The sequence below is a fragment of the Seriola dumerili genome, unplaced genomic scaffold (genome assembly GCF_002260705.1).
Source record: "Seriola dumerili isolate Sdu_G_001 unplaced genomic scaffold, Sdu_1.0 BDQW01000538.1, whole genome shotgun sequence".
Taxonomy (NCBI): domain Eukaryota; kingdom Metazoa; phylum Chordata; class Actinopteri; order Carangiformes; family Carangidae; genus Seriola; species Seriola dumerili.
In genome coordinates, this window is record NW_019174793.1 from 534,582 (window position 1) to 559,581 (window position 25,000).

A 25,000-nucleotide genomic window follows, 5' to 3' on the forward strand; every position below is an offset into this window, starting at 1 on the left:
AAAAGCGAAGGAAATGACCAGCTTGATGTTGCCAGTGCAGCAACGGTCACAGTCGAAATATCTAACAACACCCACATACTCAGTTTTTAGAATCTGTTGGGACGGGATGGGATCATGTGCAAATTGAAAATATCTAACAGCAGAAATCAACAGTATTCGGTAATTATAAGCAAAAGCAAGTCAGAGTATTCAAAAATAATTTGTTAAGAAAATTAGATCACAGCCATGTTTGAAAGAAGCCCGTGTTGACTGTTGGTAGGAGACAGGATGCAAACGGCATATTTTTGTGTCAAGGTCAGACACTGTAAACCCATCCATCCACCTCCCCCGAAGTGCATCATCTGACAAGCATCAACAGATGCCTGTAGCACACACTGGATACATCATATAGATAGAAAAAGTATTCAGGGAACAGTAGCCGAGAGGTGCTGATCCACATAGCATTTGCCTTTAAGAAGGTCACACGTCTCATTGCTTAATATGAGTTCTCTAATCTAACCTAAAAATAAGTTTGATACTGATCAGATCAGAGCAGCACAAGTGACGCCTGCTTATGCTTGAGTACAGTTGCTGATTAATGCATGTTTGAAATGTGCTGCTCATACAATACAAGGCACACAGTGGGCAGAATTATCTTTCTGCATCTGCATTTTAAATACCATTCCAGTGGTAATGTGCGTCAGCCATATTGCGCTTTAATTTTGAAATGATCAATGCATGGTAGAAAAAAGTAAGCCATCCTTGTGTATGGAGGCACATTTTAGGGGCAGCATTATTTGTCCAGCTGCTGAGCATACACACAGCAGTGTTGTTCATTAATATTAGCTTCATAGCATTTACAATTAGCCTTTTTCTTCTTTAGGTCTCATACTGGTTCGGTTATTGCAGCTGTCTTCTTTTAAACTTTTAGTTTAGTTCACTTCAGAAGTACATACTGTTCACTTTCCCAAATCAACTGCGAGTCCTCAGTGTGACATCAAATCCCCACTCCTCTTATTTCATACCATACCATCAGCCGACCGGAAAACACAAGTCTTTAGATCTGTTCCCAGGTCTGCAGTAATGAGACAGCAGTAATGGATCTCCAGGGGCTGCCAATGCTGTTCGGCTGGTCTGCAAACAGCGGTCAGCCGTCACATCGTTACCGACACTGGTGGGCACGCATCATTAGCCCGTGTTTTCACACTGCTAAACACTCATTAGTACTGACAAACACACACACACACAAACACACACACACACACACACACACATGCACATAGATATACATGTAAATGCAAAACACACAGTGCTCATTGAATGTGGGGTGGTGAAATGTCAGAAGTGTCATTGTTGAAGTTAAACAGGGGCTGTGTGGAATAGTGATGTGCTGGAAATCATGATTGTGCCAAATTTAGCTCTGTGTGTGTGTGTGTGTGTGTGTGTGTGTGTGTGTGTGTGTGTGTGTGCATGTGTGTCTTCTTCCTTATATTGAGCAAAGCCAGACAGAAACAGAAAGGCAGACAGAGGGAGAAGAACTCAAATAATGTCAAAGGCAGCTGAAAAGACAGACATTGATCCGCATTAACAATGTGAGAGTGACAGCAAGTAAAGGAAAATGAATTATATTGTAAAGGAATATGGTAGAAGGCAAAAAATAAATACATCCAGCTGTTCCTACCAATGTTGAGTGTTAACAAAACTGAACTTACATCATAGCTTTTCCAGACTATTCTTGGGAAGCAAAAATTCTCAGTCTCTCAGTTCGTTTTTCACGGTGGAGGGAGTAAAAAATGTTGGACCTTTTTCTAATGGAAGCATCTGCAACATCCATAATTGATGACAAAATGTGTAATGTTTTGTTTGCCTGCTACCTGCTGCTGAGTTGGAAAGGAGCAAACAGTAGGGATGTGGACTGGCAGAGCAGACAATATTTGAACAACATGCCAGCTTTTTTTTTTTTATTGCTTGTCACTGTATTTGTCAGTAATACCCTAAAACTGCACCTAGCCAGTACAGTTTTCTAGTTCTCCCTACTGCTGCACATGCATGTGTGTGTGTGTGTGTGAGTGTGGTTATGTGTATAAGCTTTTGTCCTCCTCCTTGCCCTTTCCACCAATCAATTTGGACTATTCGATCCACGGTGAGAAAAATGGCTGATAACTCGACAAAGTGGTGAGGAAGCAAAAGAAAACAAGACACCAGACGGACAGATGGAGAGAAAGCGAGAACTCAGCCGCGTGGAGACGACTTTCAGATGTGCATGTTTATCACGCTGCATGTGTGTGCTCTAAATGTGTGTATGAGTGACACTAAACGATAACCTTATTTCCGCCAAAGTATTGATTGACTGGGACTGCTTGTTATTTATGGATGTACAACCAGACCACAATGTTCCCGCAGATACTGTAATGTCCACACTCACATTTTATTTCCTCCGTTTTTTGTTGTAGCCTCCTGCTTCTCATTTCTTCCCCCATTACCCCGTCTCTACCCATTTTCCTTTCTGTTACTCCCTTTTCATTGTTTCTTCTGCCAGCTTCCTTTCCTTAGTTTTTAGTCTCTCTTTTTTTTTCTCTGATTTTAGCCATTTTGGTGGCTGTATGGTTTCGTGGCAGGTCAAGCCTGTAAATAATGACCAAATCCCATCACCATTATAACTGTATGAATGTTAGCCAAAGGTAACCATGCTAACAGGCTAAATTGAGACTGATACAACATGCAAAATCTTAACAGGCTAACATACTAATGCTATGCACCGCATGTTAGCATGTTAAAATGTTAACAGCAGAATTTAGCATGTTTATTTACAAACAAATTAGCTTATAACAATCAGCTTTGAACTTAATGTAAACATAAAATCTTGCTACGTAGCATGCTCACATTCAGAGTGTTAGCATGTTAACGTGATAACTAGCATGTTCACATGGGATGCTATAATTCTAAAAGCACATTTGAGGGTTCCCAAAGTAGAAATTAGAGAGATGAAAGTAAGAAATTTCATTTCATCAATAAATCATTGCAATAACAACATGACTGTTCCTCTGGTGCCGTGCAGAATTGATATTTTGCAGAGAAAGCTGTCAGGGTCCAAGAGAAGCAAAGGCTTTCTCTTTTGAGCCTTACAGCTGCAAGGTGCAGCAATAGATATTTAGTCTTTCATTTTTCTGCTTTTAACTCTTCTCTTCCTATCTTCTCTCTCTCTCCCTCCTCTTTTTTATTTTCCAACTTCTCCTCTTTTTATTTTCTCTGTCAGCCAGAGGAGCTCACCAATGTTCTGGAGATCTGCAACATCGTCTTCACCAGCATGTTCTCCTTGGAGATGATCCTCAAACTGACGGCTTTCGGTTCATTCAGCTACCTGCGAAACCCCTACAATGTCTTTGATGGAGTCATCGTCATCATAAGGTACAGAAATGGTGTAAAACATGCATTTATTTGGATTGTTTACTTAAAAAATGATGTACTTATTATACTTATTGCATGCCAGACTTACAGTATTGCCGTATGCTGTTAAATCAGTGTTATTTTTCTGAAGTTTGAGATTTCAGGCCAACATTTGTGCATTATTTAGTTTATTAAGTAGTATTAAGTGCCCTGACTTTGCTGTATTTTGGCAGAAAAAGGAGAAATCAAAAGAGAAGTGGCTTTTGGAGGACAAAACGATTATGTTTCTGAAATATTGACTGATATTGACAGTTATTTGGCCACACACTGCTTTTGGTTTGTCAGTTAAATTATTCACGTGATGCACTGTGGGATTGTCACCTGTGTTCTACCTGGTGTAAATGTACCACCTGTACGTATTTGGATGCCAAAGTCAGACGGCAGCAAGCAGGTTTTTTTGTCTTTTGTTGCGTTGTGCTTGGAGCTTTCAGGTGAGTGGCTGTGCCTTTGATCCACTGTTTTTTTTTGGGGGGGGGTTTTCAATTCATCTGGCTGAGCACCTTATTCTGTGATCCCCATTATAACCCTGAGATCAAATACACATCAAAGCAACTAAAACTGAACAAGATCAAATGTGTAGCCCGTCACAGAAGATACATGTTGATTGAACATATCTATATCTGTCTTCTTATGTCTCGCTCCGCCACCAATTTCCCTCCCTTCATCTATCTGAATGTCCTCAGCTATTCATACGAAGCTGCCCTGTGAAAATACCACTATTCAATCTTTACCAGTGCATAGCCGATGCTATTTTGATGTGCTGGGTGAAGCCTTTGATAGCCACCTCCATTAGAAGGCAAATTTCTTTAAAGCCGCATTTTCCACTAGTGAATGGATCTCTGCTCATGATAAATGTCCACCAGAACATAAAGGAACAGCATAACTTCTGTGATCCGTCTTCTGTGCTCATTCTGAGGCAGCAAACAGCCATTAAGGCCATTAAGTATTCAAGCAAGAGCTTAAGGAAACTTAGATAACCTTAAGTGGACACATTCATTACTGCAAGACAAGATAAACCAAGCTTTCTTTATGTAGCCTGAGAATTAAAGATAAATTCAGCTAATATCATTTTGTCAACATTTGATTAAGTAAAAACTGAAATGGCCTAATTAACACAAGCGGCTTTCCAGTATGTGAATGGGGTGGTTGTTACAGTTGAATTAACACCTCTTTAACACGGTTTCAACATAAACTGAACATTATAACCTTGATGAAGGGAGGGTTTATTACAGGACTGTTGTATGTGACTTTGTTTTAGCTAGGTGTTCCTAATCAACTGACAAAGGGTTGAATATATGTGTTTTTATGTAAATGGTGCACTTTGAATTCTCATAACTTAGCACTGTTTCTCTTATGAACGGTGGTCTGTGTTAATCTCACCAGTGTGTGTGAGATCGTCGGCCAGTCTGACGGCGGTCTGTCTGTGCTGAGGACCTTCAGGCTGCTGCGGGTGCTGAAGCTGGTGAGGTTCATGCCAGCCCTGAGGAGACAGCTGGTGGTCCTCATGAAGACCATGGACAACGTGGCCACCTTCTGCATGCTGCTCATGCTTTTCATCTTCATCTTCAGGTAAAGTGGGACATGTCTGTGTGGCATATGGACGTCCGTGTCTCGTTCTGATGCAGATCATAGATTAGAAGAAAAATCTGTCCAGTGCTCTTCATCGTCTTACAAATCTTCAAACGCATGGAGCTGTTTTCTTTTAACTGTGTTTTTTTCAGGGATATAACTGAGAGAGAGATCATAGTTCCACCGACTATTTTATGTGTGTTTGTGTATGCTGGCGTCTGTCATTTTTTAAACCCCTGTGTACCTGCTTAACAGCTGCCATTGAAATGCAGAAGGTCACACTGTTCCGCGGCAGCTATTAAACCTGTGTGCAAGTTAATGAGCAGACACTTGAAGATCTGGTTATATTTCAACAAGTAGACACTTAAAGAGCTGGAGCTGGATACTGAAAACACTGACACGGCCGCCATCTGAGGGCCTAAAAGGTCTTTCAGTGGATGATCAATGGCCTCGCTGGCTTTTGTTTCCCTGCCTCCCAGCTTCACTTGCCACTCAAACCACTTCCTGGGAGTTTGTTTTGTAAAGTGAAGAAATGACCCGGCGTTAATCACAATACACACTCGAAATATGTGTTTGCGTGTGTTCAGACACACATGAACACACACAGGGTCAATTTACAAGTACAAATTATTTTGATGTTATTTGCTTTACTCATATACAAAGCTACTATTATGAGAGTGCTGTATTCTGTGTGTCACTTCTTCATGTAAGGTGTGTTCTGAGCTCCTGATGTCTGCCATACACTAGAAGACCTTGCAAAGACTAAAGTCTGAAACCCTCTCACATCTAAAGACAATGTGTCATAAGTCACAGAGTTTTTAGTCTCACACTGTAAGGTTTTGTAAAGACTGGGGATTTTGCAGGGTCACTATTTGCAAGACTAGATTCCTTTGAGATTATTTCCCATCATGCTCCTGGTGGTTCTCATTTACGGGAAGAACTTTTTTGCTCTCTGAAAGTTAAAGTTATTAACTCAACACTATATAAGTCAGGATTTCCCCCTAAAATTAATGTGTTTTGACTTTGTATTTATGATTTCCTGTTTTATTTTGAAATTATTTTCCATTTTGTCCAATTACTCCCTTATGTATTTAATGCCTGCCTTACACCAATGGACCCACACTCCCCCCACAGTCGCCTCAATGCTCACTGTCAGCTCGGTTTTGGTGCTTCCTGTTTTGCTGTGGTTGGAGTTGACAGTGTTCACCTCACTGAACATCACTGTTTTCACGAGCCAAAACTAAAAAAAAGGTGATGATATTGAACATGTTTGATTTTATTGGAAAGTCAAGATGAAAAAAAAAAAGTTAAGACAGCTGGGACTATCACCTTACACCAAACGATCAAGATGACGGGAGCGTGCTGCAACTCTAGCAAGACTTTAATGATCTTATTCAGACAATGGAAATTAGTCTGTGACATTGAAATTGCACGAAAATTTATTTGGTGTAAGCCTGGCAGAAAATGTCACATCCTAGGTGCATTACACCATTAATGTTTGTTTATGTCATGTTTAACTCCTTGATAATTATCACATTGATAACTCAGCTTGTAGAAGCATTGTCCATGACAGTGCTGTTCTCAGGATGGTTGTCAAATACAGCAGGGATGCTTTACAATCTCTATTACTAATAGTATTCACAATTTGATGCTGTATAAAGCCTCTTAGATACCTTGCAAGGACTTGTTGTCTATGTAACGATTGTGCACAATTAACTGCAGATCAAAACACCTGTGCTGTTAAATGTTTACTGCGGTGCTTTACAGTAACAACAAGGCCATTGGAGCAAATGACATCTTATGTAAGCAGGCTTTAGGGCTCAGTGGCATTGAAACATTTACATTTATCTTCATAATCCCAGACAAGAAAGTGTTTAGTTGCAGCCAGGGCATAAAAACAACTGATAACACACACAGATGCATTAGGAAGGCAGCATTTATGAAATCCGAAGCAGCTGAGACAAAGAAAAGCCTTAATCATCCAATGTCTCTTAATCCATAACTCTAAAAAAGTAGGCCTTGTATTCATCGTGCCTCACAAGATCCGCAATCAATTATTAGTTAAGTACGGAAGATGTTACATTAACAGTGTGTTAGGTACATTAACATAATCAGAGGCTGTTTGTTTTTACAGTATCCTGGGGATGCACATCTTTGGCTGTAAGTTCAGTCTCAAGACAGAGACCGGTGATACAGTACCAGACAGGAAGAACTTTGACTCCCTCCTCTGGGCCATTGTCACTGTTTTCCAGGTAATCAATGCAGACAAATACACTAACACATATCTCTGCATATCTGCTCCACATGCACGCTGCATGTCTTTATATATGCAGATGACTGACACATATTTCTTAAGAGTCAATACATTTCTGCACAGATTTTTATGGACACTATAACCTGTAAATCAGACCACCTGAAATGATGGTGTAAACTTTTCCGTAATGAGTTCAAATCAAATGTTTGAGCTCACTTACTTTCACATATATCTGATGCCAACACACCAATGACAGAGCTCTGTGGTGGCCTGATGAGGGCACTTTCTCTAAATTGTATTTGTATAAATGTTTAGTTAATAAATTGTTTAAGTGGTCTATTTGTATACTATTGTATGAAAGTGCGATTTTCTCTGTGTAATTCTCTCAGATTCTGACCCAGGAGGACTGGAACGTGGTTTTGTACAATGGTATGGCAGCTACTTCACCCCTCGCAGCTCTTTACTTTGTGGCCCTCATGACTTTTGGAAACTACGTCCTCTTCAACCTGCTGGTGGCCATCTTGGTTGAAGGCTTTCAGGCAGAGGTACGGGAACTCATGGTTTCAAACCGCAGGAAGTGATCGCTGCAGGGTTAGCTGTTGTGTATACGTCCACAAGCATGCGATGCTGGACCTGTATTTTGGTGCGAAAACAACCTTAGAATCACTGTAGATGCTCTCAGGTTATGAGCATTACACGTTAAATAACTAAATTGTGATAATTTGAGAAATAATGAAGCACTAACAAACAATGTACAAATAAAGGAGACCACAGGATGCTGACATAATAGGCTTATGATTCAAATTTTAATATTTAATTTCTCAAAAACAGTTGGAGGTTGGTGGGACACCCTCGTTGACCCATGCCACTTCTTCCGAATGAGCTGGCCGGATGTTACACATACGCTTGCAAACAGCCTGCTAAACAGTGACGTCAGCTACGTGCAGTGTAGAAAGCACAACTTGCGGTGGTTACATTTTGTCATTTGATATTGATGAACCATGTGAAACCATGTGTGACTTTCCCTAAAATATGTTCAGTACATGTAAGGGAAACACTGCACTGACATGTATCGCTATAACAGGAAACAAGTTTTCATCTCTCAATAATTCAATAATTTACTTCAGACAAGTGCTACATTTCTGGTATTTAGGAAAGGAGTTTTCATTCTCCAAAACGTGGCCTGTTAAGTCATGGTGTCAAACAACTCTGTGATTCACATAAACTTTCAAACTTTCTTTCTCCATTCTCTGCATGATGGCTTTTTCTGTGGACAGCTGACGTCCATCTGTCTGTGTCTGTCAACGAGTGGACTTTAACCTTTAGCAGAGACCCCTGCAGCTAAAATGAACCCGGGCTCTTGTGCCCTGCTGGTTTTCATAATTACAGAACTGAGCAGATTGACTAGTTAGTAATAATGTGAAAGTCTCACATGCTCACGTACAACAATGCTTCTAGACCGAACCGCTAGATGCTCTTCTTCTTTACAATTTCTTGCAGCTAAGTGTCTGAGTTATCCTTCATTGCTGAGTGGGAAATGTGAAGGTCTTGTACGGGTCAGTAACAGATGTATCTGTAAGGTTGATCAACAAGCCCATTAACATTCACAATATACTCTTTTATCTTGTCTTGCTACATAGTAGACTCAACAGACTGTTTGTGTGCATCTGCCCACTTATGCTTCAGTATATAAATCATGTTTTTGTTCAATGAACCAGTTGCTGTTCAACCCTGTGAAAGCGAACTGAAGCAGTTTGTGTGAATGTGAGTCAACAACCATAAATCCACTTGAAAAAGATGCTACTTCAGATTCTGCCTCATAATCAGCGAATCTGGACATTTTCCTCAGTGTGAAAGGTCTGTTGTCTGTACATTCATCGCTACAGTGCAAACAGAAACTTATGGCAACTGACTGATGACTTCACATGGTTCAGATTTGCCAGAATGTAAACAATATTAAGTGTATAAGAAAATAAATAGATAAATTAAGATGAAGGACTCAGGTATGGCCCACAGCTATAGTAAACTGACCAGCTATAGAGATACATAGATATATACTTTATTTGTGTCCAGTAGCTCATTAGTAATAATAATAATAATAGTTAATAATAAACAATAATAATTAAATTAGTCCACTTCCTTTGGCTGAGGTGTTATATAGTTATATAGCCTGCTGGCAGTGGGAACAAAGGATCTCCTGAACCTCTCTGTTCTGCAGCGCAGCGAGATGAGACATTTGCAGCAGCTGCAGCTGCTTCTCTGTCCTGCCAGAATGTTGTGGAGAGGGTGGTTGATATTGTCCAAGATATATACATATATATGATAACATTACACTTGTTTACATTACCCAAAGCATGAAGAGAACATATAGGCACAACCTCAGATCATATTAACCTTTAACACAAATAAGAGAAACATGAATGACAAAATCCATTGAAAACCCAGTACATCCAATATCATAGAGTCTGCTAGTCTCTTTCCATTCACTGTATATCATAAGTATTTGTTGTTTGGTCATCCTGTGGATATCCCCCAAAAATGTATATTATTATTATAATAAATGGCCTTAGATCATGTTTACTACTGTTACTTGTGAGTAGCCTAACTTAATCTGTAAATAATGTACAACATGTAATAACTATGTCATAACCAAGTAAAAACAACCCCAGGATTCACGGGTTTAAAATCTTTGTCATGCTGTATGAATAATAATACTTTGACCATATTGGTCTGTTATTTGTTAAAGGCTTTATCTGCAGTCAAAACATAATAATGGTGTATTAAACACAACGGTGTGATTTCTGAAGCCATCCATCTCAGTGGAAAACAGCGGAAAATTATGCTGTCAGTCTGCCGTCACCTGTCACACTCACAGACGTGTCATTGGAAAATTGTAGTGCGGTTAGCACGGTAACCCAGTTGAGTTTTCGTACACGGTTCAAAGCATTAGCGTATTCATGGCGTGTAGCTGTGATGTGCGAGTTGGAGGGGGAAACACTGATCTTTTTTTTGAAATGCCAAAACAAAACAGCCATCAGTCTTTCACCGTCTCGCTCCCTGTCACTCTCCCTCTCTCTCTATCTCTTTATCTCACTGTCGTTCTCTCCCCCCTCTGGCTGTCTCACCTTCCCCTGCTCATCCACCCTGCATGTACTTACGCTGCTCACTGGGGATTATTGAGCCAATTTACTCCAGATTTTCCCATCATACAGAGTGAAGGGGAGGAACCCCACTGGTCTTAACCACACCAGTGGGGTTACTAGAGTAGTGTGTCAGTAGTTTGAGGGTTTTACTGATTTAATCATAAGATACAACACTGATCTGAGCCACCCTGACGACATCAAATGTTTGGCGGGAGGGAGCAGAGCAATGGAGGCGGAGACGAAAGGTCCTGAGTCACACAAACAGAACCAACAGAATTGGTTTGATACCATCAAGGATGGAACGGCGACCTGATGGCGGGGTGGTTGACGCACATACCATATAAACATGTCGGCATGTCTCTCCTTCCTGTATATCCTGTTTGTATTCACTTTCCTGTCAAAATAAAGGCATAAACACCCCCCCCCCCCCCCCAAAAAAAAAAAAAAAAAAAATGGAAAAATGCCAAATTTCGATATCAAAGGAGTAAATGAGTAAATCTCATCAGCATCAGTGAGCCAATCAGCATGCAGCATGCTTGGTGCAATATCTAATAATGCTGGATTTGATCAAATTTGTATATTAAAAAAGTACCAATATTATAAGTTTATATATATAATATATAATATATATATACATACTGTATATAACATGAACCCTGTGTAATATTCTGTCTTCCTCTCTGTCTTCTTCTCTTTGTGTCATGACTCTTCATCTCCAGGGAGACGCCAATCGCTCTTACTCGGACGACGACCGCTCCTCTTCCAACTTTGACGAGAGCGAGAAACACGACTCCATAAAGTTGTCAGGTGAGCTGATGACACGTTTCTCCCTCGGCCTTGTAATTACCTTCAGTTGCCAGTTTATTTGGTGCACTGCACTAAAACAAATACAGATCTGCAATAACTCCTACCTTCATGAAAGCAATGCCTGATCCAGACTTATTGAGGAAGTAAGTGTAGAAGTGCTTCTAGCCCCAGTTTTTAATTTCTTTTTTTTTCACTTTTTATGTGGGAAAACCTTTTAAAAAAAATATATTAATCACAGCAGAATATTTTGATATAGTTTAAAACATGTCTGGAGAGGAACTTTACAGGGTTTTGATTCAACTTCATGGTCATTTAAGGGGCTGTAATTTGTGGCAGTGTTGAGGTGTATTATGATAAACTGTAATTTATGATAAACTGGCATTTAAAATATTTTAACATCCCACTTATATCAATGAAAGTCAACAATTTCAACATAAACTAACCTTTATGAAGGTAGGATCTATTGCACCAGTTTTAGAGATTGAAGCGGTACCTAGTAACCTGGCAACCGAGTGTATATTGAATAAGTCGAGTATTATTAACTTAGATAACTAAAAATCTATTTTTAATAGACGCTTATATCCCAGAAACCAGGCACCTGAAATCTCCTTTCAAAAATGAAACCTGAACAAGTCAGCATCTTAGAAATCTGCATCTATTCATTTAAAGTGTTATCTTGTCACAGCCACAGGTGTGAGAATAAATGTATTCAGAGGGTGTAATTTGTTAAAGCAAAAGTAAATACTGCTCTTTTCACTTGGTGAATTTAAAATGTGAAAATCAAATCCTCGGTTTCATTCAGCTCGAACGCCACAATATAAACCCCAGATTTCCTCATTCATGTCAAAACAGAACAACACTCCCGACAGTCTCCCCGCGTCTCACATTCACACCAGTAGTCTTTCTTTCCCCTGTGAGGCGTATTCAAGAGGAAGGCATAATGTTCAACCCAAAAAGCCAACAAAGTAAGACAGGAGTACGCGCCAGAGGCTCGCAAACTCGCAAGAAACTCGAATAGAATAGCCAGAAGTCTTCAAATATGAATGAGCTCTATCTTAATCTAGAGCTCACGATGAACCTGCTCCAGCTACGCAACCCTCCAACAAACAGACCCGACAGACAGCACAAGGTGCAGAGAGGATTAACCAGGAGTTCAGATACTAAGCGGGGGGGGGGTCACTTGTGAGTGTGAGTGGGCTTCTGCTGCAGAGGAGATGTGATCTCTGCAGTGCAGTATGAGCCGAGGAAGAAACTCTGCAGCTTGTTTCTTCATAGCTAGAAAGACAATGAGCTGTCTTACTGTCTGTCCACTTCCACAGCACAGAGGTGCTACCTTCACTGGTTTAGCTTTAGCTTCTTTTCTGTGTGGTTGGAAAGACTTTTCATTCTCTGCCTCTCTCTAAGTTTCTGCTTTTATCTTCTTTTTTTTTTAGGTTTTTTTCCCCTTTGAAGAATAATTGGAATTATGACATACACAAAAAGAATCTAAATTTAGTCTTAGCCCTTGGAAAACAGTTATCAGTATAGATTTCTAGACTGTCTTATTCCACTGACAAGGGGCCGATTGCAAGTTAAGATTTTCCTTTAAGTCCAATTTAAGGAACCTTTAAACTAAAAACAGTTGCACAAAAGCCCCTTAAGTCTTTTCCTTATGGTTTCCTTAAAATGTTCACTTGGGTATTTAAAGTTTTCTCCTTATCTTAGTCTTATACTTGTGGAATCACTTAATGTCAGTTAAACCATTGCACAAAAGACCTATGACTGCTAATGGCAGCAAACAAACAATCTCCATGGAAACAGTAGAATTTAAACTGTAAAATTTCTTTCGCTTCTTTTAATCCCTTAACTAAGGAAACCTTAGATCCTGTGCAGCACCCTTCAGGTTTAATTTCTCCTTAGCTGAGGGAGTTATTTAAGTGTCTCATGTTGAAAACTGTTTTGTGTAACTGGCCCCAGAATGCAAAGCGTTTTTTTAAACTCACAACCAGTTTACTAACGGCCGGTGTTAAGTTTTCTAAGATTGTGATTTCCTAACTTAGATATACTACAGAATAAAAGTGCATAAGAATGGGTAGTAGGGGATTCAGCAGCATATATTGGGTGGGTGGCACAAAACAAAAGTAACACAGAGACTCTCTCAGTGGCTCTCTCTCTCTCTGTGTTCAATTCCCTCCAGACCCGAGGATCTGCACCTTGACGCCCAATGGCCATCTGGAGCTGGGCGCTCGTTCGGGACCCAGGGGATCCTATTCCTCTGAGAGGCGGAGCTTCACCGTCGAGTCCAGAAAGAGCAGTGTGATGAGCCTGGGCAAGAGCAGCCTGGAGAGACGCTCCCTCTCTCTGGTAATCATTCACTCACACTCAGACGCACAAACGCACAGAGAAGGAGACGTATCAGTTAACATTTCAACTGCGAGTCTCACACATTTATGTCAGCTCTATTCACTACAAATCACATGCCTACTTTGTGTCACTGCCAACCATTTCCCAGCTGTTTGCCATCACTCTGTAAACCATTTCAGCTTTATAGAGGGATGAATGTGTTTTCCCTCCTTTCCAGAAAAGACTGGCTTGACTTCTTGTCAGTGTGTGATATGAAATCTATTTGTACTTGACTTGAAACTGGCACGAGATCGAGAATCCACCGCAGTAAACATTTAGTTGTATTTCATTTCACGCCTCATGGTTTGCATTAGATTGAGGTGGTGTGTTTGCAGAAAAAATCAAACCCCGAGGACAAACACAGATCTTATAAAAAAATGGGTCATGTGAATCTGTTGGGTTCTTGGAGAGAAAAAAGAGAAAGATAGCTTGATCGCAGCCATCAACAATCTCTCCTGACAGCGAAATAAACATGCAACTATAATATTTCAGTCTGACTCAACAGATAAACTTTTATTGCCTAGTGCAAAACAAGAGAAGAAAAGTGAGAGATGTGAGAGTCTTTAGCAATTAGAGCCGATTGTGATGTCACCTTATTTGAAAAGGGGGAGAGGCTGTGCGAAGTAAAGGAAAACCCCCCCAGGGTCTAGACACTGGTGGTGGTGGTGGGGAGAAGAGAATGCTGGAGATCTGATGAGCTCGACCCGGGCGCTGGACATGAAGCCTGGAGGTGAATGGGCAACAATACTCACTGAGGTGGTAGCTGACAGCAGAAGAGAGGAGAACAGACTGTAAAGTTGGACAGTGACAACGTGGTGTCACTGTGATTGGCCGGTTGAGATGCGATTACCGAAAACACCTGTAGTCAGCTGATTTCAAGAAGTGAGGTGAGAGAGGGAGAGAGGGAGAGAGGGAGAGAGAATCGTGAATGAATGAGGCTCTTCCTGATTGAACATACGCTCATACAACTTATAATAGAAACATTCACTTAATGGATTATAGATCTTATAATGTGGATTCTGTACAACTTGCTGCCTGTTGGGAAGAAAGAAAGGCATCTGTGATTGATCTAAAAAGCTACAAGTATGCTTTGAAAAAAATAATCTGTTTCAATTAAAAAGCTCCAGAAAAACTTGAATGTTTGTGATTAAAAAAACTACTGACAAGACGAGCAATAAGAGTAAAAAATGAACCTGCATCAAAAGATTTTGAGTTTTCTCAGTGGTAGAAATATGAGTAGTGACAATAAATTAGCACAAGTTAAACGCAAAGAGGGGGGTTCACTCCTGGGGCAAGAAGGTGGCGGAGAGAAACACTGATGGAGCTGACACAGAATACTCCTTGCACTTGTGAGTTGCGACAGCTGCCGTACAGCCAGCCTGCTCCTCCTTATTCAGGTCAGATCATCCCTGCACCATACACTCAACACACAGACATCTAACAGTGTGCGTGTGTGTGTGTGTGTGTGTTTGTGGTGTTTGTGGAGTCTAAAAACACACAAACACAGTAGGCATGCACCAGTGTCGTGCCTGTTGAACCAAAAAAAAACCTTAGGAGAGCAGAGAGAGAGACAGCTGAACAGTTCTACGCGGTTGCCATAGCAACGTCTATAATGACTGCGCTCCGATGTTCTGTTTAGTCCAAATTGAGCGAAAGGGGGAGAAGAACATAAACGAATGGGACGGAGTGAAAGTGTCGAGGAGATAGTGAACAGACGACACCAAAGCGAGGTTAGAGGATGGAGAGACGAGGTTCCAGAGTATGATGGTGAGGTAGGGATAGAATGCGGTGGTTGTGTGTGGGGGGGGAGTGGTGGGAGCGAGTGTGAGTGAGGATTCGCAGCTCGAGATGGCATGATGAACACGAGAGAGGGAGAACAAGACAAATGATAAGCTGCGGTTTAGCAACACACGTAGCTCTGAGGTTATAATGTTAAACACAGTGGGTGTGGGAGATCCACTTGGCTGTGAAGTGTGTGTGTGTGTGTGTGTGTGTGTGTCTCCCCCCCCGTGTCTCTCGCGGCGCTCAGATATCAGAAGGCGCCAGTCACATCACTCGGAGCAAAAAGTGTTTGAATAATAAGCAAGATACAAGAATTTCATGATATTTTACTGAAGTTTTGCGAAAGTTTTTGCAGCCGTTGATGGTGTTTGATCGTCTTCGGTGAAGTCACACTTTGAACCACGAGTCGCCTCCATTTGTTCGTCGGGTGTTCTGCTTGTTTTATTCTTACACAGTGTGCTGGATACTGTTGATTGGCCTCAGATGAAAGTTAGGGGAATGATGCATCAGCCTATTGTGTTGCAGCACAATCGCGCTTTAATTCATCAGTGTAAAGAGCGTGCTGCTTTGTCCATGTGTCTCGCACAATAGCTCGGACNGTGTGTGTGTGTGTGTGTGTGTGTGTGTGTGTGTGTGAGTCTAAAACACACAAACACAGTAGGCATGCACCAGTGTCGTGCCTGTTGAACCAAAAAAAAACCTTAGGAGAGAGAGAGAGAAGCTGAAACAGTTCTACGCGGTTGCCATAGCAACGTCTATTAATTGACTGCTCCGATGTTCTGTTTATCCAATGCGAAACGGAGAGAAACGAGGGAGGGGAGGAAGGAGCGACAGGGAGAGGTAGAGAGAACAGAACAGAGAGATGGTGATGGAGATAGAGTGGGTGGTTGGGTGGGGGGGTTTACTGGCCAGGGGCCCATTGTCTGATAATCTCATAAAGTGGAGGAGGAGGAGGAATTATNGGGTGGGGGGGTGGGGGGGGAGGTTGATGCAGTGACAGGATGATAAAGGAGAAGGGGAGAACAAGACAAATGATAAGCTGCGGTTTAGCAACACACGTAGCTCTGAGGTTATAATGTTAAACACAGTGGGTGTGGGAGATCCACTTGGCTGTGGTGTGTGTGTGTGTGTGTGTGTGTGTCTCCCCCCCCGTGTCTCTCGCGGCGCTCAGATATCAGAAGGCGCCAGTCACATCACTCGGAGCAAAAAGTGTTTGAATAATAAGCAAGATACAAGAATTTCATGATATTTTACTGAAGTTTTGCGAAAGTTTTTGCAGCCGTTGATGGTGTTTGATCGTCTTCGGTGAAGTCACACTTTGAACCACGAGTCGCCTCCATTTGTTCGTCGGGTGTTCTGCTTGTTTTATTCTTACACAGTGTGCTGGATACTGTTGATTGGCCTCAGATGAAAGTTAGGGGAATGATGCATCAGCCTATTATGTTGCAGCACAATCGCGCTTTAATTCATCAGTGTAAAGAGCGTGCTGCTTTGTCCATGTGTCTCGCACAATAGCTCGGACAGCGGCTGGATTATGATGCAGTGATTGTGATGCATAAAAAAAAAGTGCACAATGGGCTTAAAGATATTATTTTTCAGCATGATAAAATTGAATAAATTATATATAAAAAAGTAATCCAGAGTAACAATTTTGTCATTTTTTAAGGTTATATATTAACAGAAGTAAAAGCAAAATAGTTGTTTGTCCAGAGGAATAATATTTAAAAAGGAAAAGATTCAGGATGGCAACATGTTCCCTTTAATCAATCAGTTCCCTTATCTTTAATGACCACACGATCTGGATCGGGGTGGAATGTGTTTTCAGTTTGGTGCCGGCAAAACTCTTCCTATGAATCAATATAACACGTAACAAAATGAGCAGTATTCACACACTGCGAAAAAGCTGCACATTCAGTAACACTTTTATCCCTTGTTTGCATGATGCAGTTGTGATTTGATTCGATGCAGGCCCAGTTACATTCTGTAGAAGGGAAAGTTGCAGTACATGCTGTACGGCTGGCAGCGCGTGTCAGTACAGAATATACAGTATATTAGTACCAGCTGTTGTCTGTGGATTATGCCATATAGCGAGGAACAAATTGGCTTGACAGTAATACTTACACACACACACACACACACACTCAGTGTCCTCTTAAATGATCTGCAGTGCAGTCCTGCGTGGACTGAGGTGTTATTTAACATCTAGCGTGCACGCTTCACTACAGTTTCTATAGAGACGGATGCATAGATTGTCTGGTATATGGCACCGGCTCAGGCTCCGACTGGCGACGTGGGTTTTCAAGGGTAAAACATATAATTAGGTCTATCACGTTGAAAGGATTAGACATGCGGAAACAAACACAACTGGTTATGTTCCTTTAAGTGGAACTGGCACTCAGGGGTTTGCATGTTAAACCTGATGACAGCCTGCTGAGCGCACTGCAAAGCCCAGTTTATATTTCATTTGTTCAGCCAGCTTTTTATCTGCTTTGGTTTATGGGTGATTGACCTATAGTAACCTCCTCTTTTTCCACCGATGTCCAGCCTCACATTCATACAGCACGTTAGCACATATTATATATACTTAGTGGTCTTACAGAGTCGTTCCGCTGTGGCAGACCGGGCTGTGTTTCACTTTTGCTCTAATAGGTCCCATTGTTAGCTGTTTGAAGACAGACTGTAAAGACTGAGGTACACTTAAGTCATGGTTGTACAACTGCAAGTATTATTTGACTTTATTTTATTTATTTATTTATTGGAGACAATATCCATTGATTTACATCATCATGATGTCAAACTGCCAGAGTTTTCATCTACAGTCTTGTAAAAGAAAAAAACTAAAATATTTATTTATTGTATGTGTTTTTTTTTTGTACAAAAAAAGATACAACTACTATAAAATAAAATATAAAGACATTCACATATATACGTTTACAGAGACACACTTACACCTACATATACGCTCACATACACAAGAATTAAAAGCCTGTGTGGGGCAGGGAAGTAAATATACTTTTAATGCCTTTTATATTCTACTTTTTTAGATTCAAATTTTGTGTGTGCATTCATTCAAAGTATTACAGGATTACATTAAAAGTAATAAAGACAAGGAAGAAGACGTAGCACGTATAGCAACATAAAGCAAAACAATCTCATCTATACTGCACTGAGCTGTCGTGGCGCCTGCGATCGCATATAGTTGATCCACCACCTATTTATTGTCGTCCTCGGGGATGACATGATGACGTGTCTTATGCTCACTGTTTTTCCATGTTTAAATGTCTGATGTCCTGTGCACACACACACACACACAGTGTTTTTGAACTGATGGGTAATCGTAACTGATAACTGACCGCGTCGACCTCTCGTTCAACAGAGAAGCACATATCATAAATTGACTTTCTCCAGCTGTGACATGTTCATCCGGTCGCCGTCGGCTTGCTGTGTCTGTGTCTGTGTTGGTGTGCTGCGCTGCGCTGCGCGGCCTGGAGATATGCAGCGCCTCAGTAATCACTGTGAACCGCTCTGTGTCTCTTGCAGCGCCACAGCCGCAGTTCCAACTACCACAACTGGGGACGGCCTTTCCATCCACACTCTGCGTGGAGCCGCAGGTAGACAATTAGATTTACTTTCAGCCATTGATTTCAGCTACTGCCTTAATGAATTCTTAATACCTTCATTAAGCCTTAATTACCTACATGGAAACATCAAACTCTTGCTGTTGTTTTATGCTCTTATTAGCTTCATGACTAAATGCTTAATATACAGAAGTGTTGATCATCTCTTTATTGATACTTTAATAATTGTGCTTTAATATTGAACGCCTCCTAATTATAGTTCTGCTCTGCAGGTCTAGCTCAAACAGCCTGGGCCGGAGGAGCTACGGGTTTGGCGGGGCGCCTCTGGTAGGAGGCAGCCTCCGTGTGCACAGCACCCGCTCCCCCCACTCCTACGCCTACGCCGCTGAGCAGGAGTCCCTTCTCTCCCACCCGCCCCACTCCCATCATCCCCTGCTGCCTCATCATCCACCGCCACCGCCGCTGTTCCTCTCCAGACACTTTGCGGCGAGGAGGGATCGGCGGGCTCTCTCCCTGGAGCTCCCAGAGCTGCTTCGGGCAGGCGGACAGCCCCTGGGCCTGCCCCCCGTCCACCCGGACCCCGGGAGGAGGAGTGGGTCCGGGGCGGGGGGGTCCATCACCGCGGGGTCCGGGGCTGGGAGTGGTTTTGGAGTGGACCACCGGGACTGTAACGGAAAGGCCCACACCCATCTGATGGCCGAGGTTTTCCCTCAGGTCAATGCGCGCAAGGACAGAGCGGACCTCGATGAAGAGACGGACTATGTGAGTGGCACAGATCGACATTAGTTATCAGCGTTTCCTCCTTTATCCACTGGGGTTCAGTAAAGAAGAAACGCCATAAAAGCAACATATAAACGAATGATTATCACCTCTTCAGATGATACGGTGCAACTTTATTCTGTTAATGCTGCAGGAACGAGGTGCTAAACCAGACACTTGAGCTTTAGGAGAGATGTTAAAAGAGCAGTTGTGCATCTTTTTATTGCAGCGTGTCAAAATGAGAGGCTGCAAGTGGTAGATGCACTTTATTGAGGTTCCAAAAATTCTTAGATAATAGTGAAAACCAAAACTTAAATCAAAGTCATTATGGCAGTTAGTGCAGAAATTTAATTAAATTTAATTTCAGAAATCTCCTAAAGCCAGTGATCATAATCAGTTATCTTATGGATAGAACCCGCGGCCATCTACCGTTCCTCTCATCTCTTTTCCCTCTCGTCTCCTCCAGAGTCTGTGCTTCCGTATCCAGAAGATGATGGAGGTGTACAAGCCGGACTGGTGTGAAACCAGAGAGGAGTGGTCCGTCTACATGTTCTCCCCTCAGAACAAGTGAGTGGACGACTAAGGACTTTAGATGAACGTGATGTTGCCTCGTGGCTCCGCGGCCTGGGGGGCCTGTTGTAATGAACCCTACGGAAGTGGTGATGTCTGCAGCTGGCCTGGTCTATTTGACATTAGTCAGTGGAAATTTGAATTTGACCTGAACCCAAAAATGTGCAGCAAAGGTTCTCAGCGGCTGGATGCGTCAGTACTTACAGTTAGCCGCTCTGTCCTGATGATGTCGGGGAACATGGAGCTGCACAGTCAAACCATTTGTCTCTTCACACACTGTGAAAACTGCCGTCTTCTACTTTCACAAATGGCTAGTTAAAGTGATGTCACTGTGCGTTTCGTTTCCTCCAAAGCATTTCTTTTGACTCTAGATAGTGTTTTTGACTCTGGGCTCCAATGTGTGTGTCTGTGTGTGATTGTGTGCGTGTTCAACTATGTTTGCCTTCAGTCCATTGCTGGTAGAAAGCAACATGAAAGAAAAATCACTCAGTCATCCACTCGCTCACTCACCCGATTCCCTGCGTGCTGATAGCCACTTAAGGGAAGCCAGGCCCCAGGGCTGTGTTTTGGCATCCTGGCAGGTGCCATCTGTCAAGCGAGGGCTGTGTGTGTGTGTTTGTGTGTGTGTGTGTGTGTGTGTGTGTGTGTGTGTGTGTGTGTGTGTGTGTGTGTGTGTGTGTGTGTGTGTTGGCGGTGTATGCACTACCGTCAGGCCGTATCTGCGGTGGCGTCGTGTTTGTGCATTTCTTGGTGATTGACTTTGCATGTGTGCTCGTGGGAGCGCGTGAGCATATGTGCGTCTTTGTCTTGTTTATGCCTCGGCGTGCTGCACATGCCTGAGCATGCACGGAAGCATATGTGTGTGTGTGTGTGTGTGTGTGTGCGCGCGCGCACGCATTGTACCTAAGCAGAATTAAAAGCGAGCGAAGCAGACAAACAAACCAAGGGAGGAACGAGCCAACATCACAAGTTGTGTCTCAGGCGGCGTAAGTGCCTACGCCAGCACCGCCGTCGGTCACGATCGATATCCAGGGGACAGGGTTGCCAGATTTGAATCGATAGATAAAAGGGACAGAGTTGCCAGGTCTGCAGGAAAAGCAGTCAGATTAGCACATTGATTTCCTCACCCAGAGAGCAGGTGCAGCAGTTATAGGTATATTTTGCTCCCTTTCATAGCTGGCAGATGAGAGGAGATGTGTGAGGGCTTCGCTCCGGAGCTGCTTACACCGTCTGTGCCGGCTCCGGAGCCGACGGCTTGACAACAACGCTGCAGGTGTTTGAAGATGTTAAAGTCTTTTCAGAGTGCGCCAGTGATCCCCAGCCTTCTGCGGCTCGCAACCATTTACACTGAACAAGTGTCTGTTTGCTGTATAGACAGTACAGGTGAGAGCAGTTCCACCTTGGAGGAATTTTCTGCTCAAAACTTTTCAGACTTTTTCTCTTTGTTAGAGGCCAAAAGTCCATAAAAATACATTCCTCGTCTTGCACCCCCTCAGATTTATTTATTGGTGGCTGCAGAATAATTATACTGACTGCAGCATATCAGATGTTACAGTGGGGTATTTTAAGGAAGCTGCCCTAAGTTTCCTTGTAGGAGGATTGAAAATCTTCAGCTCAGTTATTATATTAACAAATGAAGCAACAAACCTCAGACTCTCCTCTCCCACTGCTCTAACTCTGTCACGTCTTCTCTCCTCTGCCCTCCTCTGTTTCTTCTCTCATCAGGTTCAGACTGCTCTGTCAGTCCATTATCGCCCATAAGCTCTTTGACTACGTGGTCCTGGTTTTCATCTTCCTCAACTGCATCACGGTGGCTCTGGAGAGGCCAAAGATTCTGCAGGGCAGCCTGGTAAGAACTGTGTTTTCTGCACAGGACTTGTTGTTCTGTAGAAAGTGAGGACCTGGAAGATGAACTGAGAGTACCTAGGGGCGTTGGACACACGGGGCTGTTGGACTAAAATTTGAAACAATTTCACAGTTCTGACTAAAGGGACTTTACTGATTTGTCCTTTAAATTTGTTGCTCTTAAGGTTTTTACCAGCAGCTGAATTATCCGCAGAGGTCTCCTCCTCTCCATAACAAACTGATTACAACTGGTAGAAACACAGAATTATAAATATATATACTGTATATATAAAGTTATAAAAAATGTGGCTTAAAACTGGATAAAAGCTCATTGTGAGCCTCTGATAGGCAACCACAGCAACGACACATGCACATAGGGGATATGATCAAATGAAACGGACAGTTAAACCATAATTAAAATCACAGATTTCTCAAAGTTTGAAAATTGCTGAAAGTAATTGGGATAATGTGAGAACTCAACTCAAAAAATATATAACATACTGTAGGTCTAGTCATTTTTAGACATTTTAATATGGAAAACTTACATATGATAACTTTAAGGTAATAGCACAGTATTCAATTTCAATTCCAATCAAAACTGAAATAGCACGTTGAAAATAGTCAGATCCAGGATTTTAAAGATTCAGAGTTGTAGAGTTTCACAGTTTTGCATTTCCACTGCTCCATTTCTGTGTCAAACTCCCTCTTTCAAGTACAAATGTGAAATGAGAACAGGCTCAGTAGACGTTTTTCTGGTTGTGATAACGACCAGTTATTTAATGAGTTTTATTTCTTAACGATTCTTTGCTCGTTAAGAAAAAAAAATGATTTAAAATAAAAACAACGGATATTTAAAACGAATAAGAATCAACTCCCCCGGCTCCGAGTCCTCTCTGAGTTTTGGCGTCAGGCCAGTTTTCCTGTAATCAATCAGCTCCCGAATATTGAATGGTGAGCACTTTTTCGAGGAAGTGATCTGACGCCTCCAAATTAAAACGCAGCAACTTTTTCAAATTTGGCATTTAATTTGGTAACTGAGTCTGATTCTAATTTAATTACAACAAAAAAAAAAAAAAAAAACTTTGAGTGAATTCGCAGAGGAGCAGAACTGATTGTGCTTTTTTTTTTCAAATTGTAGTTTGAAGCTTGTGAGTGAAGCCGGGTCAGTCCTCTCCGCTCAGGCTGGGTTTATACCACTTCTGTTTGTCTCTTCCCTTCCCTCCCTACAGCTTTTTTTCCTTCCCTTCTTCTTCTCTCAGCCTTTTGTCCTCTCTCTCTCTCTCTCTCTCTCTTTGTTACAGGAAAGAGTGTTTCTCACCATTTCCAACTACATCTTTACTGCCATTTTTGTTGCGGAGATGACGGTCAAGGTAAACTGCTCTTCCCTCTCCTCTCCTTTCTTTCTCCTGTTGCTCTCCTCCACTTTCGTTTCTTGACCTCACCTCTCTCCTCTCATGCAATTCCTCCCCATTGCTCTTTTCTGACCTTGTATCTCATCTCCTCTCTCTCCTCCGGGTTTCTGCTCTCTGCCTCTCATCTCTCATCTTTTTCTTACATCCTCTTATCTCCTGCTCCTGTCCACTTCTTTCCCCTCTTCGTTTCCCATCCGGCTTCCTTCTTCTCTCTCCATCCCTTCTTCCCTTCTTTCTTCTCATCTTCCTCTTTCATCTCCAGCTGTTATTGACCCCCAACCTCCTCTTTTTTTTTTTCTCTCTCTCTCTCTCCTCTTCTTTTTCTTAACAACTCTGCAACTCGCGGTTTAATCAGTTGCACATGTCCCATTAGCGATGGGCAGATAGATAATGAAGTTAATTAGAAGGCTATCGCTCTTCAGCTGCCCTTTAGCTACTCCTGGACTTCCCATCGATAAACACACACACACACACACACACACACACATTCTCTTTTTAATCCACTAATCTGCTGTCCAGAAGACAGGGCATCATCCATTATTATTAAGGGCCGTGTGTCTCCAGGCGTTTTCCGCATTGGTAGGAAGCCTATAGTGATTTATTTATGAGCAGGGATAATGAAGACATGTGTAACGCGGTGATATGTAGATCTCAGCACTGTGGTGGTGCAGAGTCACATGTGCACGTACAGTATATGCAGTTTGGCCCCTGGTTGAACTTAGCTTTGCTTTGTTATTCATCCTCTTCTCTATCTCCACCCCCTCCACCCCCTTTCTGTCTCCTTCTGTATTTACCTCCATTCCTTCAATCAGTCTTTCAATCGCTCACATTTTTGTTCGCTTCATCTTCTCTCTGCTCCTGGTTTGATTCATTTCATACGGAGCCCTGTATCAGTCTCTTATCGTCCTCTGAGCTCTTTTGTCCCCTTGTTTGTAATTTAATCATTGGAGCTCTGTTGTTACCCGTCTATGCGCTGCTTCATTTGCACGCTCAGAGGCGGTCCCAGCCTTATCATGCCGCTCACGATCTTATCTCGAACTCTGTCTGTTAGTCGCTCCACCGTAGCCACCGACTTCCATCCACTGTCGAGCCAAAGGTCCGACTCTTACAGTTAAAGTAATTATCATCCTGCCATTGAACTGACGCAGCATCAGCTTCACGTTCCCATCCTCTTTGTGTTCGCACGGAACACGAGCTTCGTCTCAGCTGCAGCGTTACGTGTTTCCAAACAATTACACAATCATTTGTCTTAATATACTTGTGACAGCATTTATTCTGCAACCCATAACACAGATATTAACACCACCACCTCCACTGAAAGGACCTCATTTAGCGATGAAATCCTCAGGGGAACAGTCTCCAACTGATGAGGTTTTCATATCAAGTCATGTTAATGTCAGCCTGATATCACAGGGCCAGATGTGCGCCGGATTTTCAGGTGCAGATGTGACACACTCTGCCCCGAACACTCGT

The 25,000-nt window shown here is 42.2% G+C and overlaps 1 protein-coding gene across 1 annotated transcript in view; it reads left to right on the forward strand.

Annotated features, from left to right (window-relative positions):
- The window catches only part of LOC111235868 (voltage-dependent T-type calcium channel subunit alpha-1I-like), a 177,885-nt gene that overhangs the window by 91,751 nt on the left and 61,134 nt on the right, over positions 1 to 25,000 (forward strand). Inside the window, exons 10-20 of the mRNA XM_022764438.1 lie at positions 3,236 to 3,387; positions 4,810 to 4,995; positions 7,130 to 7,247; positions 7,639 to 7,794; positions 11,112 to 11,199; positions 13,376 to 13,537; positions 18,905 to 18,974; positions 19,214 to 19,703; positions 20,167 to 20,267; positions 21,996 to 22,119; positions 23,417 to 23,485. Of these exons, the coding sequence (XP_022620159.1) occupies positions 3,236 to 3,387; positions 4,810 to 4,995; positions 7,130 to 7,247; positions 7,639 to 7,794; positions 11,112 to 11,199; positions 13,376 to 13,537; positions 18,905 to 18,974; positions 19,214 to 19,703; positions 20,167 to 20,267; positions 21,996 to 22,119; positions 23,417 to 23,485 (1,716 nt within the window). The remainder of the gene's footprint in view (positions 1 to 3,235; positions 3,388 to 4,809; positions 4,996 to 7,129; positions 7,248 to 7,638; positions 7,795 to 11,111; positions 11,200 to 13,375; positions 13,538 to 18,904; positions 18,975 to 19,213; positions 19,704 to 20,166; positions 20,268 to 21,995; positions 22,120 to 23,416; positions 23,486 to 25,000) is intronic.